The following is an 18,942-nucleotide window of genomic DNA, read 5'->3' as shown; positions in this document are numbered from 1 at the left end:
TGTCCTGATTAATTAGCCATTATGGCTTATCAGAAATAACAACTGGACAAAATGGTCAGATCCAAAGACATTTTATTAAAACAGTTATAGAATACACAGTGACACATTTTTAAAATATTTAATTCTTCTATAGCACTCAGTACACATACACACTGTAAACTGAGCACACTCTGCTCAATCCTAAGGTATTTAGCTGTTGCAGCAACTGGTTTATTGTTTAAATTAGTTAAGACTCTAATGTACAGCAATGTTCATAGATGAAGGGAAGCGAAAAGCTTGCGTGATGCTCTGTGGTCCACCTGCTTCCCTTTTAGAACATGAGGGGGCGTCTCATCCCTCTGGGGTGCCCAGTTCTCTTTATTCGCCATCAGGCCTCCATAACACACCCTGCACACTGCTTGGTATTTATCAGCTCCTCCAATCACCTCCACCTGAAACATCCAGAGTGAGAATGAACAAAACCCAGTCCAGTCAGGGTGATTCAGGGTTAAAACCGTTACAGTTTAGAAAATGACTGGGGGTGAGCATTACAGAGAACTCTAGGCTAGTCCTTTTTCTGTGAACACTTGCTTGCATGTAATGCATATTAATAGCTGAGCAATAAGCATTTTAAACATCTTCCTGGGTATCTGTTACAGTGTATACCACAATAGTTATTTGGGTTTGTTTTATAGCATGGTGCCATGATTTATTCCAAGAACACACAAGGTACACAAATTGTTTCATCCAGCCCGTGTCTCACCTCTTGCTCTGCTCCAAGTCTCTTAGTGTAGGATGCCTCTTTAAAGCACTGCATACAGACTGCGTTCAGCTTCACCACACTTTCAGCCAAAGGGACCAGATTCAGTATGTTGCCAAAGGGCTATAGAGGAAAACAGAAAAAATGTGTTACCAATAACATTAGGCTGAAACTGAAAGACAACGAGGTAAGAATGTATGGAAAAGAATTTCTAGAAATGATCTGTAATCATGTTTTGCCATGTAACATAGTAACGCTTGTTATTCCATTCCATCACGAAAACTTAACTACATTAGTACAGAACAGTACACAGTGTAGTGTTGTATATAAATTATACATGAAAAACACGAGGGAGACCTAGTATGAGTAATATGTAATTATTAATTATGTATTAATATAATAAATATAATATAAATATAATTATGTATTAATGTAAAATTATTGAGAATTCACTGGGCTGGTGGACTGTATGAACAAATGTTCACCTAAGACACACACAGAGGTATGCAGAAAGCAGAAATTAATCTGTTTCATATTCTGTTTCATGAAAAACTCATAGGGTAATGTACATGCAAGCACTATAAACAAAAAAAGAAATGTAGGACAAACATAAAATTTACTTATAATGTTGAGATGGTGTGTTTGAAAGTGTCCGTTCTCGACGAAATCCAGTCACAGTGACACAGACAAAGTCAGGTTATTGTTAAAGAGTGAAACAAAACAAAATATATTTTGGAGCCAGGCTGCACCTGCAAGATAAGGGTTAACATACATAATGGTGTTCTGGGACAGCTAACTCTAAACATATTGGTGTCTGGGTCATCCAGACCCTAAGAAAACCGTATAAATAGAAGAGCTTCAGCTCTGGTTTTTGAGATCGCATTTTGGGACGTCTCAAACTGTGTGGATCTCGTGTGGTGGAATGGAACGAATAAACCTGGACCCTTGCTTCTTCTCACTCACGGCTGGCGTCTTATTTTACTTTCTCCAATTGAATATGTGAGTATCTGTTTCTATGTTAAGTGTCTTCTGGTAATAGGCAAAATTTGAGCCAGCAGTAGTAGGGTGCACTGCTAACTGTTTATTTCAGCAAGCGATGTTATTTATATATTTATGTTCTTGCTATCTTGTGTTCCTTTAGCAATGTTACAGTCTAAAAGACAAAAAATCTTTTAATTAAATGTTCAATGTAAAATTAGTTTATGGGCATAATTACACTGCCATAATTTATAAGCATAACAATAAAGTCAACAGAAGGGAAGTAAATATAAAGTGACAGTTGTGACACACCTAGTTGTAGGTACTTCTGCTTTGTACAGTACCATATCAACCACACTGATGCTGGAAAAGGTAGAACAACCATAAAACCCTCACCTTCCTCTGAAATGTGCCATCAAGTGCTGCGACAATAATCGTCTTCCCCATGTTTGCCATGGCCTCACAGAATTCAACAGTGTCTGGGAACTAGAATGAAACAAAAAGAATATGAAAAGTCGGTGTAATGTAGATCTGAGCTCAAGCTTATAAAAAATAAATAAATACAAAAAATTAAAAAGAAAACACACAAAAAAGGGAGCGACTGTACAAATTAGGGATGTCCCGATACCAAAAAATCTAGTAGTCGGTACTGATACTACCAAAAGTACTCGATACCAAGGTGTGGTTTTAAAAAAATTCAATTAAAAACTTTCTTGGAGGACATCCTCCTCTGGCTGATACTGGATTTTAGTTATCAAACACTGTCTGACAATGATTGGAGGCTACAGTGGAGGTGCACTACTAAACACGCACATGCACACACTCACACACACCTTATACTCTGAATGCAAGCATTAGTTTAAATTCACTGATATGGTGGCAGGCCAAAAAGATTTATTAAAAGCATGAACATTTGAATAATTATTAGTGACATTAGGCTACATTTAGCTGACAGGACACGGGCTGAATGGCGATGCATGGTGGCCCATGAGGAAGTAGTTTATAACATTGCAATGTGTTAGCGTCGTTAACAAATAACCGGCTATCGCTAACATTACATGGAGCATAACGTTAGCTGGTTTCACAGCCACAATGCCAGCTGCCTCAAACAAACATAATATAGGACCGTCTTTCAGGTGCTTCTCCAAATTCCAGGTGTTTCCTCGCTTTGTTTCACAGCATCAATTATATGTTTGCTGTCATCCACATCGAATGCGAAGTATTTCCATACCACATTTCCTCTCAACGAGTCACAGCAGAGTTCAACTTCTGTAGTTTTACCGGTGTGCTTGTAGTTGTTCTTCTTCTTCACCACTCGTGGACCGACTAAAACACTTGCACGTATTTGCTGCCCCCTTTAGGTCCAGAAGAATTGCAACCTCGGTACCTCCATTAAAAACGGTACAGTCATGTTTTAAGAATGTTGGTACCGAAGTATCGGTTCTTGTGACATCCCTAGTACAAATTCACAATGGACAAACTGGCGGTGAGAAACTCAGCACAGCTGAAAAACTCTTCTCAGCTGCACTATTTAGCCTGTTTTAGTCAGTGTTGAGCATAGGTGTGGTGTGAGGTGTGGCATATCTTGAACGTGATTGGCTGTTATGGAAATCGGTCATGTACTTCCTGTTTCCTGACTTCCTGTTTCCAAATGAAATACGTCAACACACGGAATTAAGTCAAAGTCTCGAGCCGTTTCGTGGGCACGATAAAATCGAATGCACCTTACATTGGGATTAATAACCGCTTTAATGCTACTTGCCTCTATGACCAAAGCTTTACAGTAACAGTTAGAAGAATGTTTATTTAATCGCAGTGACTGTCAGTTCCTGCAATTTGACTGGAAAATGTTGACCTCAGCAACTGCCAGGCCTATACAGGTAAATGTTATTAATCCTCTTGTAAACTAAAGTTACTCAGCTGGAATCTGTTTATTTGTACCCACATTATTCAGGAAAGGAATTAACACTTACAAACTGGCCTTCATCAATGCCGATGACGCAGGCCTGTAGGGCACGAGAATAGACATCTCTCAGACAGTTCGCTGGCACGGCTTCCATTGTATTTCTGTCAGCATAAACCATTAAACATTATATACGTCTGATGCGTTATGATGATACATCATTGGATCAAACATTAAAATCTCATTCTCATATATATGCATGCATAAAATGTGAAAGCTCTTACTTGTCGTGTGTGGCCATGCCCGTGTCAGAGTAACGAGTGTCTCTGGCATATTTGATCACTAAGCAGTTGTACTGGGCAACCTGAAAGCGCCGGACTCTCCTCATCAGCTCAGTACTATGAAGGTTTGCAGAAGGAGAGAGGTAAATCAGAAACACATTATTATATTTTATAATTCGTAAATAAATTAGGTTGTAGTAACATCTACAGTGTACATACAGTAGACTGTATGAATGGGTCGCAACAGCTGAATTTTCACTGTGGACCTTGATGCACAACTGCAATATTTTGACACGGATCCAATTTTTTTTTGTCCCATCTATATAAATAACGATCTATAAATAAGACCCAAGACCTGGCCCATATCCGATTCCTGTGTTTACACACTGTGTCATTCCCTATCAAAATGTAAAAAAAAGTTTAGTACCACAAGCATCACTGTGGTTGTAGAAATACAAATAATTCTGTTTATTTCCACTTTGATTAGTCAGGTCTTTAGCTTCTTTGTAATTCCTTTTTTTTTTTTTTTAATAAATATTGGTATAAGAGCCAGGCCTGATTGTATCTTTGCTCTGAAATGGACTGAGAAATGTTACTCATATACAGCCTGGTTTCTGATTTTTTTTCTCTCCCCACCAAATGATCATATCGTCTTACAGACTGATAAGACAATTTTTTTCATATGGACCCAACTGAACACCTTCCATGATTCATGTGCGTCATTTGAGCACCAAACTGACGAACCCAGGCCTAACATATCATAACAATGACCATAACATTATTCATTTTCTATAATTAACAGGAGAAATACATTTGAGTATTCACATGTGACCAGATATCGGATGTTTTTCAGATTTAAAACCTCATTCGAATGTGGCGCAGATCTGATTTGACAAAAATATTAATAATCCGATCCAAGCTGTTTACACTACATGCACACAAGAACTGTGGATCTGTATCATGGAAAGAAATTGATTTGGTTGCCAATGTAAAAGCAACCAAAGTGAGATTTGTGAAGGTTTTAAAAATATATATATATATTTTTAGTTAGTTACAGTGGTGGAAACCACAATCCAGTATTATCAGTTATTATATTTATCATTGCATTTTTAGTAGCCTTTTAACTTTGTTTAATCCAAACCTCAATAACAACAAGTTATACATTATGTTAACGTGGACTTAATGTGCTGTCGATGAAAACATTACTGTACACACATATGTTAATAAGTTAAATGTGTATTGAGGGGTCTGAGAGATTTATGCAAGAGTTAAAAGGGTCTGGAATAAAAAAGTATGAGCACTCCTGGAGTAAACTGGTGTGACTGGGTTTGCGCGCTTCCTGGCGCGTCTTTATTGTCATTTCCTCCTCAAAACGCGCTCAAATAGTTGGCTGGCTAAAGTCAGCTAAACTGCATTAAAATAAGCACTTATTTTATACATACGCATAGCAAAGCAATTTATATAAAGAGGTCATAATGAAAATAGTCACTCACCTTTTCCCTGAGAACATTGGTCCAAAAATAACCTGCAACAAAACCAAAGCCTCGTTAGCTACCGTTAGCTTAGCACCAAAAAAATAGTTTTGTTTACACACCTATGTAACGTATATCTAAAAGTCAAGAAAAGAGAATTCCAGGAGAAAAATAATAATAAACAACCATAAAAATGCCCGTAATGTTATTTGCTTACGTAGTGTTAGTTTAATTTGAACCAGCTAGTTAGCAGACAAGGCTATGAAGTTAAACATTCACCTGAATCTGACCCCGTATTTTGCTTGGAGAGTTTGGCAAAATCCTCGGTACGTCTAAACAGTCCATTGCAGATTTTTTTTTTGTTGTTGTTGTTGTTGCGTGAAACACACAATAAAATAAATCCTGCCTCACCAGCAGTAACCCACAGAGCACCAGTTTCTGTTCAAATCTGATTTGAAATCACCCGCCAGCTTCTCACATTAAATGACGTGACGTACGAGAAGGACGGACCACATTAGCCTGCCTCCAAAATGTCTCTGTGCACAAAGCGAGTTCAGGGAAGACATGGTTGGAGTGAAATAACCCGAGTGTCCTGCACAGGGCCCTGACCTCAACCCCACTGAACACCTTTGGGATGAACTGGAACACCGACTGCACCCCAGACCACAGTGAATGAATGCAAATCCCCACAGCCACACTCCAAAATCCAGTGGAGGGTATTATAACAGCAAAGGGGAAATAAATCTGGAATGAGATGTTCAACAAGCACATTGGGGTGTGATGGACAGATATCCACATACATTTGGCCATATACAGTCCCCTACGACTGCAGACGTCTGGGTTTGAAATCAAAAGATGAATAGGAGAAGAGAGTTTAGAATTACAGATTTTATTTCCTGGTATTTACGTACAACACCAATTCAAAAAAAGTCAGGACGCTGTGAAATGTAAATAAAACTCATTTAAAATGGACTGAGGCAACGTGGAAAACTGTTCTGTGGTCAGACGAATCGAAATTTGAAATTCTTTTTGGAAACCATGGACATCATGTCCTCTAAACTAAAGAGGACTAAAGAGGAAAGGGATCATCCGGCTTTTTATCAGCGCTCAGTTCAAAAGCCTGCATCTCTGATGGTATGGGGGTACATTAGTGCCTATGGAATGGGCAGCTTACACATCTGGAAAGGCACCATCAATACTGAAAGGTATATCCAGGTTTTAGAGCAACATATGCTTCCATCCTATCTTTACTTCTGAGAGACTCTGCCTCTCTAAGATACTCTTTTGATAGCCAATCATGTTACTGACCTGTTGCCAATTAACCTAATTAGTTTCAAAATGTTCATCCAGCTGTATCTTTTTGGTAACACTTACTTTTCCAGCCTTTTTTTGCCCTGTCCCTACTTTTCTGAGACATGTTGTGGCCATGAAATTCAAAATTATCTTTTTTTTTCTTAAAATGGTACATTTACTCAGTTTAAACATTTGATATGTTTTCTATGTTTTTTTTTTGAATTGGGGTTGTATATACAGGTGTGTTAAACAATATAGAACATAGCACATTTTGTATCAGACCACCCAATTTGTAGGCAAATATTTCTAAGATAAGAAATATATTGTCACTACATGATGCAGAAATATTAGTTCATGCTTTCGTCACCTCTAGACTAGATTACTGTAATGCCTTGCTGTCTGGATGTTCCAGTAGGAGCATAAACAAACTCCAGTTAGTCCAGAATGCAGCTGCTAGAGTCCTAACTAGAACCAGAAGATATGACCACATCACCACGATCTTATCATCACTGCGTTGGCTCCCAGTGAAACCTTGCATTGATTATAAAATACTATTATTAACCTATAAAGCAGTAAATGGTCTCGCGCCACAGTATCTAAGCGACCTTTTGGTTTTCTATGATCTGCCATCCCTACTTAGATCAAAAGATGCAGGCTATTTGTCGGTACCTCGAATAGTGAAGGTTAAAGTAGGGGGGAAAAGCTTTCTCTTATAGAGCCCCACAGTTATGGAACAGCCTTACAATTAATGTCCAGGACTCAGACACGGTCTCAGTGTTTAAGTCTAGGCATAAAAAGTATTTGTTTACTCAAGCTTACCATGACTAGACTTTCTCATCTCATATCCCTCTTTTGACCTTCCAAATATCTTTGGTGTATAGCACAAACAAAAGAATTGCTCTTGCCATTTCAGTAGTTTCAGAGGGGACTGTAGTGTATTTATTGTAGCAGTTTACACTTTTGATATCATGCGAATAACATATCCATGGACATAAAGATACATTTCCTATTAGGTCGGTAGTAATAAATTCACTCATCATTTATTCATCTTCAGTAACCCCCATCTTGAGAGCACTGGTTGGGATACCAGTTCATCATGGGGCACGATACACACACATTCACATCTAGGAGCAATTTAGTGTAGCTGATGTTTTTGAGAGGAAAACAGAGAATTCAGAGGAAACTCATGCAGATATGGGCAGAACATGAAACTCCACACAGACCTGAGCTCAGGATCAAAGTTGGAACCCTGGAGTTGCCACTGCTTAATGACGCTTCTGTTTTCGGAGAAATAAAGCTTTTCATTGGCTGACTTGTTTGTTCATGGCACGAAGGTTCAAAGGTCCATGATGTCTTACTGGAAACAAATGACGCAAAATGTAAGTGCTACTTGTATTGTTTTGTTTTTAACTTGTGGTTTGAAATTTTAAAAAAGGTGTTCATGTATACATTAAGTGAAGCTTAAGCTTTGCAAATCGACCAACTACGTTACCAGTTGTAAGATAGTTGGACAGTTGTAACATAGTTCATTCTTTCGCTGACTGAACATTCATAGGGTGAGCTCTACAACTGGTAATGTACAGTAAGTACCAGAAAAGGCACCTTTGACAATCAGCTATAGTTCAAATAAAAATCATGTGAATTACATGTACAAATAATAAATTATTCAATTCATTCAACCTTTCTTATAGGCTACAGCACATAGTAAGTTACTGTAGCTAGTGAAAAACAGTTTATCAAACATGAAAACATGTCATTAATTGGTCTAATGTGTACACGGTTGCACACCTTTTGTAAACTAGCCTACTTTACAAACTCATACACAACCTGTTTCTTGTCAAACATAAACTGTTTGATTAAGAAAATGGTAACTAACTAGATACAGATTTTTTTTCAATACATCAAAATCTTTCAAAAATTCCAAACATATTGTGATATTTACATAGTATCATCATGCAGTCCATTTTTCACAAAGCAGCATACACAGACCTAATTTCACCAGGGTTCTAAAATGCTCTGGTATCCTATATTTAATGTTATACCTGCTCTGTAAAATGATAACAGATACCTGTAAGCAAAATCATTCGCATGGAGCCCTCAGTACAGATTTATTTAATCTCAAATACTAGTCTCATTAATCAAGTGTGTATAATAATATTCTTACTATTGTTTAGAGTACGGTGGCCGAGAAGTGCCAAACAAAACACAAATATGAAAACAAAATAATTCCGAAAACAAAACAACAAATTATAAACACAACGACAAATTCGAAAACAAATTGACAAGTCAGAAAACACAACGACTATTGTTGTTTGACAGATGTGTCGTCCAATCAGCGGTAAGTAATTCATTCACAAAATATACCTACCTTTTCCATTTTGTCTGATTTGTTAGTGTGTTTTCGGATTTGTCATTGTGTTTATAATTTGTTGTTTTGTTGTCATAGACTATTTGTGTTTTATTTTGCACTTCTCGGCCACCGTACTAGATATATCAGAAACCTGGTGTTTCTGGAGAAACCAGGTGTTTTGATAAAGACTTAAAAACACTTCTATGTCTCTCTGGGTAAGGGCACCTACTACTGAATGCTGTACTGTAAATGTAAAGTGCCGCAGCAATAACAAAAACAACGCATTAGCGTGAAAGTGAAGTACGCATGCGCAGAAACCCTTAGTAGGACGTCTCCATAGGCAGCCCTCAACAACACCTCGCGCTCTTCAGTTTACCAAGCATTCAGCCACGCGCATTTGCACCTCCATGACTGACCAGGATCTGTACTTATTAAGCGAGTCAAGTTTATTTTTGAGATTTGGGGGCGGGGATAAGACGTGTCCTCACTAATATGATTGGTCACTTTTAGCCAACACCATTTCTCACAGACCTTGATCTCATTCATAGAAGAAGAAAAAATCCTAAAATGAGCACGTGCGCTCTTCTGCATGCGCATGTCGGCCATCCACTTGTTCTTTATTATGGATACTATTTAAGCACCATTAGAAAAATCTCGAACCTGGTAAAGCTGCACTCTGCACGTAGGTTATACTGGTACTTTGGAATGAATTGGAAGTGGGCGGGGTCTCTGAAGAGCGCCTCTGCCACTAGAAAATCCTAGATCAGGAGGCGGGGTTTACAGGAATGCCTGTGGAAACAAAACAAGCCCTGAGGTTTCAATGGCTGACAGCAAGCTGCGGTGCTGTTTGACAGGAGTTGGAGAAACAGTATTCACCCAGCCAGTGGTCCCACAGGATGTCCGCTGATGACGTGATAAAAGCGCACGTGGCGGCGCTGAGATCAGGTTGGTGGATAATTTTTTTCATTCTTGATCACGGAGCGAATACATCACTGCTTAATCTTATGTCCTTGAAGGCCACTCCAGTTTTCTAATGATTCATCCTGTGGTTTCCTTAAATTGATTTTAGCTTTTGCTCCTTCCGCTTGTTCAACTAATATTTGCTAAATTCTGCATTAAACTGAAAATGTGTGGCAACCTGGAAAACCCCTCGAATGTGGTTGAATTTTGGCAGCCATCCAAAAAGGCTGAAAAATCTGGGTTTTGGCCACAGTTGAGGTTTTTTTTTGCCTATAACCTAATTTGACCCAATTTCTTTACAAAAACATTAATATACTTACCCAAAATTAATTTTTATTTTACTTTTTTATCTTGCCTATCCTATCTTCCTGAAAAGATTATGTTAGGTAACCCTTTTTTAACCCTATGTTCACAATACCAAGCAACAAAGTGATAGGTGATCATTCATTTTTTACATACTGCCCTCTATTAATATTGGCACCTTTGGTAAATATGAGCAGAGAAGGCTGTAAAAAATTGTCTTGATTGTTTAAGCTTTTGATCTTTTGTTAAAAAAATCACAAAAAATACTCTGCTCTCATGGATATCAAACAATGTCAAACAAAACACAAGTTCATTTTATATATATAAAATATTCTACATATTCAGCAGTGGCTATATGACTTTGAGATTCATCTTTTCACAGTGAGGACAATTGAGGGACTTGTACACAACTATTACATAAGGTGCAAACATTCACTGATGCTCAAGAAGGTGACACGATACATTAAGAGCCAGAGGGATGTAAACTTTTGAACAGGATGATCGGTGTCAATATCTTATTTAGCGTCTGAAGGGCAGTGCTAAATAAAAAAAAAAAGATCTTTAAACAAAATAATTTAGCGGATTCTGCAAGGGTTATGCAAACTTTTGGGCACAACTGTATATAATATCTTTGTTAAATGGATTGAGTAACTACAATCCAAATAGTTTGTCTTGGAACTAAAAATATGACATAATAAGGCCACAACAATTGATTATGTTGTGGCCATGAATTGTAACTTTACATGACTTAATATGTTGTGGAAATGTCAAAATTAATGCATTGTCTGTAGTTTATTATTTGGTGGGGATGAGTGAAAATTTTTTTTGATTTTGCTTAAGATGCCTTGGGCTAATGGTTTATCCATGTTGCAAAGACACTGACAACAGTATGTCATTATGTGTCACTCTGTAATATGTAATATTATAAATTCTCGATACTTAGGTTCCGTAGGCATCAGTGGTATAATTCAATTGATGTCTATGTTTGACTCATTTCAAAATACAATAATTGCCGTGAGTTAAGTAGGAGTTATTAAATGGCCATGAAGTAAATCTTAATGAAACTTAATCATGGCCATAATATATTAATTTGTGGCCAGGAGAAATTTAACTCGTGGCCACAAGAACCTTACCTTGTGGCCTCAATATATCAATTAATGGTCACACCTTATTAAAAAATAACCACCATGTCACCTCAGCGGCTTTGTTGTAATCATATACCGTCTGTTAAAATGTCCTCGATGTACCTGCATCATCAAAAGAGAGAAAACACTTGCACACTGTGTATAGATCACAGGTCTAAAATGTTTGAATGGCCTAAACATCGGTGTAAATGTGAACAGAGATCAGTCAAGTGACGAGACAACAGCGAGGCTTTGTTTAAATTTAAAATTTCACCATGTGACGGTTTGCCCAGGTCACAGTAGGATTTACTAATTTACTACAGTTTTTCTGAAGATGGGTGAATGCATCCACATGCTGACATGATTTGTAATGAAAATATTCATTTGCTCAAAAATACTTTGCACAGGTTTTTAGCTACAAAATCTTGTAGGAAAGTGTATTGAATGTGTTACTGTATATGTGTATTTAGGTACAGAGAAGGCTCGAGCTGTTACTCAGAACATTCTGGATGTTCCTTATGGAGAGGGAGAGGAAGAGAAACTGGATGTGTATATGCCTATCAGTTCCTCCCCAGGTAAGGCAATGCAAGAGAGACATAGTGTAGTCCTGGGCCTCTGATCCCTAATGCATCGGATTTCCTCAAAGTTCATTGCCTATCCTAGAAAGGGAAATTTAGCAGAAGAATTGCACATTTCTATTCATCCCTACCTTTATATCTGCATATACAGTATTAAATATAGAACCAAGCTGTATTACATTTTTCCTTGACACTTAACTTTGGTAATTGGATCATCATAGGTTTTCTGTGTTTCAGATGTGCCTCTAGTTATCTACCTCCATGGTGGTTACTGGCAGTTCCTGAGGTATGAGTTTTAAATAATCACATCTTATTTAACACATTATGTATTGTTTTTACAGGTGAACGAGACAGACTGATACTAACACATGGAAAATTAAGTCAAGTGACCAACAAAGCACAGTGTGTTCAGGGCAATGGCAATGGCAGTGTTTGGCCATGGGGAATAGCCAAGAGTAACAATTTTAAGGTTGCACATTTGGTCATATTTTAATCATGATTTTTGGCTTCCTCAATTAATTAAACATAACAAGTTTTTGCTGAGCTTGGCTCAAGTTAGATATTGACTAGTAGTAGATATAGTGCTTTAAGTGCAAAGCTCCTCATTTAAAAGGTTTAACTGTCTGGTTGCATATAGTGGTTTGTTTATTTACATATGTTTTGATTTTTTTAGGGTTTTTTTTATGTACAAAAAATCTAATTGTTATATGATTAGGAATCAAATTGTTAAAAAGGTTATAGGATTAGGAGCTAATTATTGTTTCTTTTGGTTTAGAAATTTCCTCTATAGTAATATGGGCTTATAATAATAGTGTGATTGATTTTTCTGTTTATTTATTTCCTACAGTAAACAGGCTGAGTAAGTGTGATAAGTAATCACTAGGATTGGGATTAGGATTATAAAGAAAAAGAATAAGAATGCAGTCTCAGCCAAGGAAGATAAAACATCAGGCCTTGAGCATGTTTTTTTTTTTTTTAGGTGTTGTCTCTTTTGTAATTCTGAAAGGTCCATTATATAAGAGCACATCTTCTTATCTTACAGCAAGGAGGAGTCAGGTTTCATGGCTGTACCATTGGCCCACAAGGGTGTTGTGGTGGTTGCTGTTGACTACAGCACTGCCCCGAAAGGTACCAGTGGCTTGTAGGGTTCATGCAGAAATAAATATTGAGAGCATGTTTCTGTGAGAGCATGGTTGATATTTCACCACCCTATTAGGTTTTCCAATTCCCTCTTCCATTCTCCTTGCAGGTAATATGGATCTGATGGTATCTCAGGTACGCAGGAGTTTGGTGGCTGTCATTCAGCAGTATTCACATATCAGGTCAGTGCACCTGCCTTTCTGAGCCCCTGGACATGGTTTGTAATATTGCTCTGATTATGTACTCATTGGCCTCTCATTAATGCATTGCTCTCGGTTTCTCAACAGTGGGCTGTACCTGTGTGGTCATTCTGCAGGTGCACACCTGGCGGCCATGGTTCTCTCTACTGATTGGTCAGAGTACAGTGTATCACCTCAAATCAAAGGTGTGTTTTTGTGTGTTGGAGTTTGGATAATGATGAATGAGTAAAGGGTTTAAATAGAGAAAATAGGGGCAGCATAGTGGTATAGTAGGTAGCGTTGGTGGCACACGGCACCAGGGTTCGAGCATGTTGCTGTCTATATGGAGTTTTGCATGTTCTTCCTATGTCTGTGTGGGTTTCCTCTGGGTAATGAGTTTGCTTCCACCTCCCAAAAACATATGAGTAGGTGAATTGGCTAGTCGTAATTGCCCTGGGTGTGTGTGTGTGGGGTGGGGTGGGGGGGGGGTACCCTTTAGTACCCTGACCAGTACTAAAGTTGTTACTGAAAATGCAAATAATACAACTTTCTTGTTTTTATATTTTTATACTTTTGATGTAATTGAGCAGTGTGTTCGCAAACTCCACATTTAGAAGATTCACTATTAGCATCATATTTTCCACACTCTGTGTCTACTTCAGGAGCATTCCTTGTTAGTGGCATTTACGACCTGCTGCCCATTCTGTCCACCTATGTGAACGAGCCACTAAAGATGACAGAGTATGAGAATCTATATGCTTTTTCAACACCACATCACTATCAGTGTTCATTATCCTAACATAGCATTATTATTCCAATATATGAGTCATGATTGTGTTTGTTCACTGTTACCTCAGTATGCTCGTCTCATCACACTTATTGATCTTGTTGTAGAGAGGTGGCTCTTAGGAACAGCCCCAGTCAGTTAGTGTCTCAGCTAAAAACGTCCTCATCTGGCTGCGACATTGTTGTCGCCGTGGCGCAAAACGACTCCCCTGAGTTCCGGAAGCAGTCGGAAGATTACTTCAAGGTAAGACAAAGACAGTTTAAAACGAACTATACTGTTATAGGAGAACAATTAATGACTGTGTGATGTGATTGGTGGTGGGCCATTACTACAACAAAGTTGATTATTTTACTATAACTGCATGTCTTATACCACAGAGATTTGCCTACAATTACAATACAATTAAAGAACAACAAAAAGCTCACTTTTTATCCCTTTATAGCTACATGAAAGTTCTTATAGAAAGCTTAATCATAGCAGAAATTATAGGTTTTTCTTTGTCAACGCAAAAAAAATCAATTTATTGCTGTCCATCCTTAAGGGGTCATATGATGCTTTTTAAAAGTTCATTATTTTGTTTATTGGGTGTAATAGAATATATTAACATGCTTTAATGTTCAAAAAACACATAATTTTTCACATACTGTACATTATTGCAGTACTATTCCCGGGCCGTCTGAAACGCGTCGATTGAGTTCCGGTTTCTTCAAAGCCCCTTACGAAAAGTCCAGAATGCTCCGATTGGCCAGCTGACCCATTGCGTTGTGATTGGCCAAAAACCTCAAACGTGTGTCAGAAATTTAACACCCCTTACCATAATGGCGAGCTTCAAGTTCCAAGGCTTCTAAAGCAATTCTAAGCCTCTAAGCAACACAGTTAATAATGTCGTCGGTTTTACCGTATCAGTTCGAGCCCGAGTCAGATTCAGAAAATGCAGATGATCAACCAGCTCTTTGCAAGCATGATTTGAGCAGAACGTTTCACAGTGGTAAGTTTTTATTTTGTAACTCTCTTACCTTTCAGATACAATGTTATAACGGTTTAATTTGGCTTACGAAATCGACAGACAAAAAGACACAAAATACAGACAGGTAACTGTGTCATGGGAATATGTGTTACTCTGCAAGTTTATAGGTAAAAATTCCCACAGCTGAATATCAAAACTACTTCAACACATTAACTTTAGCTAGCACGTTAGCAGAGGTCTACAACTGAGCCCTGGGCCACAACACAAAACTCCAAATTTGAACAGTCAATAGCAGATACTTCATAAAATAATCAAACATACTTACATGTTCTGATTCAGAAGCGCAAGATGGTACTGCATGTGGTATGGAGGACAAATAACACAAATTGTGCAAGGAAAAAGAGCTATATTCTCTAACCCATGAGTTCACAAACATTTTGGACAAACTACCCCAAGCGGACATTAAGAATTTTCTACGAGCCCAAACCCTGACCTCTGTACGGGCCAGGCCCTGACCTCTGGAGGCATTATGTTTTTGGGTTGTGTCTTCATCCATCCTTCTATCTGTCTTAGATTTTCATTAGTGTAATATTTCAAGTGCAAGTGATTGAATGCTCGTAGGGTTTATATGGAATTATCATTGTCACCAGCAGATGAACTGACTGCTTTTTAGAATTGATCCAAACAGGATCAAGGTCACAACAGGGTCAAATATCTCATTGTTTCTTCAATAGCTTCCTTCCTGCTTGTCAAACAGAGATGTTACTTACAGTTGAGGTCATAAGTTTTCATACGCCTTGCAGAATCTGCAACATGTCGATAATTAAAAAACAAAACGAAAAGAGGGACCATAAAAATTGCATTTTGTTTTTTATATAGTAATGCCCTGAATAAGCCATTTCACATAACAGATGTTTACATGTAGTCCACAAGACATTACAAAAGGTGCAAACATTCACTGATGCTCAAGAAGGCAACACGATACATTAAGAGCCAGGGGGGTGTAAACTTCTGAACCGGATGATTGGTGTAAATTGTTATTTTGACTTCTGGGAAACATGTAAATATCTTATGTAGCTTCTGAAGTGCAGTACTAAATGAAAAACGGTGGTGGAGGCATCCCCATTGATGCTGTTGGCATCGCGTTTGACTTGTTTTATAACAGATTTAGAATTTAGGACTTGTAAATTCATATTCAATAAATATTTTTGGTATACAGTATGTTTTGTGTTAGATTTCTTTACCTCTATTGTTCCACTGAGTCATACTGTAGTCACTCGATGTTCTTAAGGAGCTAGCAGAAGTACATGGATGGAGAAAATTGTCAGTTTTTATTGCTGAGTTCCTACACTAGTGCATTGGGTCAGGATAGTGACATTCTTAATTTTAATTTGGCTTGTTTGACTGTGACTCCCTGTAACATTTCAAAATAGTAGCATGCAAAATTCGTCCTAATATTTACAGTGATATTTTAGTATTCACTTGTAAAGCAAATGAATAAAACAGAAGAGAAGATTGGGATTCTCTCTGTAAATCAAATGATTGCACATGGAGTTACAACCCATAATATCTGGAGCATCAAGGTAATGTTTTCTATAGCGGTGTTTATAAAACCCACCTATCTTAGTCACACCTAGCCTGGTTTCCTGCTGTAGCTAAGCAGGGTTGAGTGTGACCAGTATCTGGATGGGAGACCTCCTGGGGAAAACTAAAGTTGCTGATGCAAGTGGTATTAGTGAGGCCAGCAGGGGTCACTCACCCTGGGGTCTGTGTGAGGTCTAATGCCCCAGTATAGTGACTGGAATGTTATACTGTAAAAACAGCACTGTCTTTTGGATGAAATGTTAAACTGATGTCCTGACTCTCTGTGGTTATTAAAAATGCCAGGACACTTATCATAAAAGAGTAGGAGTATAACCCCGGTGTCCTGGCAAAATTTCCCCATTGGCCCTTATCTAGTATGGCCCACTAACAATCCCCATCTCTGAATTGGCTACATCACTCTCTCCTCTCCACTAATAGCTGGTGTGTGGTGGGTGTTCTGGCACACTATGGCTGCCTTCACATCATCCAAGTGGATGCTACACACTGGTGGTGGTTGAGGAGATTTCCCCCCTGCTATGTAAAGCGCTTTGAGTGTCTAAAAAAGCACTATATAAATGTAACTCTGACTAACTAACTATCTGTACTTTCTTATAGTCTTTGCAAGATGCCGGACTTAAGGTTACTTTTGAAGACATACCTGACACAGATCATTTCAACATCATCGAGCAGCTTGTAGATGAAAATTACTACCTCACACAGGTAATCTCTTCACCTGATCACATGGTTGAATTTTGTTAATAAATCCTGAATTAATTCTGCTGTTATATGTATTAGTGTGTTATTTATTACTCATTCTTTTTAGCTCCTACTGAAGATGATGGGCAAAAGCTGAGGAGATGCAATTGGTCCAAAATCATGAACGATGATGGTCTTGTCTCATTCTGTGCTATATAAGCAGTAAACTTCTTATTAACTATGCCTGACTTGTCAGTTTAACTATAGATCAATCGAATCTTATTTCTTGGTTACTTTATTAGGGAGTAACAGGGTATTTACACACCAGCCTATTCTGTCTTGCTGCTTGTGTGTGCTAGTTCTGCGTACAATCTTCAGTATGTTATGGCTGTGATTAGTATCACTGTGAATTCATGCACTTGAACAATGTTTCAGGTGTTCCTTAACCAAACCTTTATCTGATGATTACCATCCTATACTGTGTTGCAAATTAATGTAGCAAATTCTTCTACTGTACATGAGGAAATGAACCATATCTAGGTTGGAACTGTAAGACATCTTCGAAACTTCAGTTTTAGCACGATTTAGCATATCAGACTGTACCGAAGAGGTAACAAGGCGTAGTGTGTTTGGTCTAGCTGCTCAGATGTCATGAAAGTGTTGTTAATGTGCAAATTGGTCTTATATGTACAAGTAATTACTGCAATTAAAAAAAACCATTCAAACAGGTCATTCTTGTTTATCATTACATACTAATTCTGTATACTGTAATGTGAAACATTTGATATTTTATCTTTGGCAAGCTATCTTATTACTAATACTCCCCAGTATTCTGCATGTTATACATTTCATATTTCCTATACATTTTAATGGAGCATCCTAATAATGATCTGAATTACAGTATTCAGTTTATTTTTCATGAATGTTTGGGTCTAATGTGCAATGAGCTGGAAGTTGATTTTGGAACACACTATTTATCTCCCCAGTGACATTAATAACTACAGGTGTATAGTTTATACAGTTTTTCATAGCATATCCACTGTATTTGTCAGTACTTGTTACCTTAAATGTCAAAACAATAAATATAAAATAAATGCATAACATTTTAATTGTAACAGTTCAATATTATATAACATTATTATATGCATGATATTGCAGGTTAATAGATACAACAAATAGTGAAAAAGCCTTATAAATTAAGCAAATTAAGCAAACATCTTAAATGTATACTGTACGTTTCTGCTTTAATGCTCATCCTGCCCTCTCATGTGATATCATGATCATGAAATCAAGTTTCATTAGTGAAGAGGTATTTTTACATCATTTTAGAGGTAGTGATTTTTTTGCTGACACAGTTTATATCAGAAAGTAAACTAAATTTTTTTGTTCTTATTTCTATATTACCTGAATTCACCTTTCATCTTGCTACATTTATATCACATAAAACTACACCACAAGTTCATTTATTTATTTATTTTGAAATTGCATTCCTCATGTGTTGGCCCATCAATGGGCACACTGACTGCTGAAACAAGAGTCTTTTTATTCCATCCCACATAGGAGATGGATCCAACTGTCAAAGCTGATGACTGCAAGGGGTTATGTCCA

At 37.6% G+C, this 18,942-nt stretch overlaps 2 protein-coding genes across 7 annotated transcripts; one reads left to right on the top strand and one right to left on the bottom strand.

Moving 5' to 3' along the window:
* Positions 1–55: 55 nt before the first annotated feature.
* On the bottom strand, positions 56–10,306 carry tk1 (thymidine kinase 1, soluble). Of its 4 annotated transcripts, none has more exons than XM_053633957.1 (8): positions 9,035–10,306; positions 7,890–8,023; positions 5,395–5,426; positions 3,905–4,018; positions 3,691–3,784; positions 2,114–2,203; positions 743–862; positions 56–431 (listed from the first exon to the last, which is right to left on the bottom strand). In XM_053633957.1, the coding sequence occupies exons 3-8, from the start codon at positions 5,409–5,411 to the stop codon at positions 252–254; spliced, it is 615 nt and encodes a 204-aa protein (XP_053489932.1). In that variant the 5' UTR covers positions 5,412–5,426; positions 7,890–8,023; positions 9,035–10,306; the 3' UTR covers positions 56–251. The 4 variants fall into 4 exon arrangements, with proteins under 4 accessions (XP_053489932.1, XP_053489933.1, XP_053489934.1 ...); XM_053633958.1 differs by lacking the exon at positions 9,035–10,306 and adding an exon at positions 8,831–8,993; XM_053633959.1 differs by lacking the exon at positions 9,035–10,306 and adding an exon at positions 8,735–8,750.
* Positions 3,260–18,066, top strand: afmid (arylformamidase). Of its 3 annotated transcripts, none has more exons than XM_053633953.1 (11): positions 3,260–3,597; positions 9,871–9,961; positions 11,874–11,978; positions 12,219–12,267; positions 13,024–13,109; positions 13,231–13,303; positions 13,409–13,506; positions 13,963–14,041; positions 14,195–14,330; positions 17,254–17,358; positions 17,462–18,066. In XM_053633953.1, exons 1-11 carry the CDS (start codon positions 3,565–3,567, stop codon positions 17,489–17,491), a joined length of 885 nt encoding a protein of 294 aa, XP_053489928.1. In that variant the 5' UTR covers positions 3,260–3,564; the 3' UTR covers positions 17,492–18,066. The 3 variants fall into 3 exon arrangements, with proteins under 3 accessions (XP_053489928.1, XP_053489927.1, XP_053489929.1); XM_053633952.1 differs by lacking the exon at positions 3,260–3,597 and adding an exon at positions 7,994–8,045; XM_053633954.1 differs by lacking the exon at positions 3,260–3,597 and adding an exon at positions 8,962–9,004.
* Positions 18,067–18,942: the final 876 nt, after the last annotated feature.

This window comes from Ictalurus furcatus, chromosome 10, assembly GCF_023375685.1.
Source record: "Ictalurus furcatus strain D&B chromosome 10, Billie_1.0, whole genome shotgun sequence".
NCBI lineage: Eukaryota > Metazoa > Chordata > Actinopteri > Siluriformes > Ictaluridae > Ictalurus > Ictalurus furcatus.
Note: the sequence above shows the minus strand (reverse complement) of the source record. Positions and strands in the feature narration are given on the sequence as shown.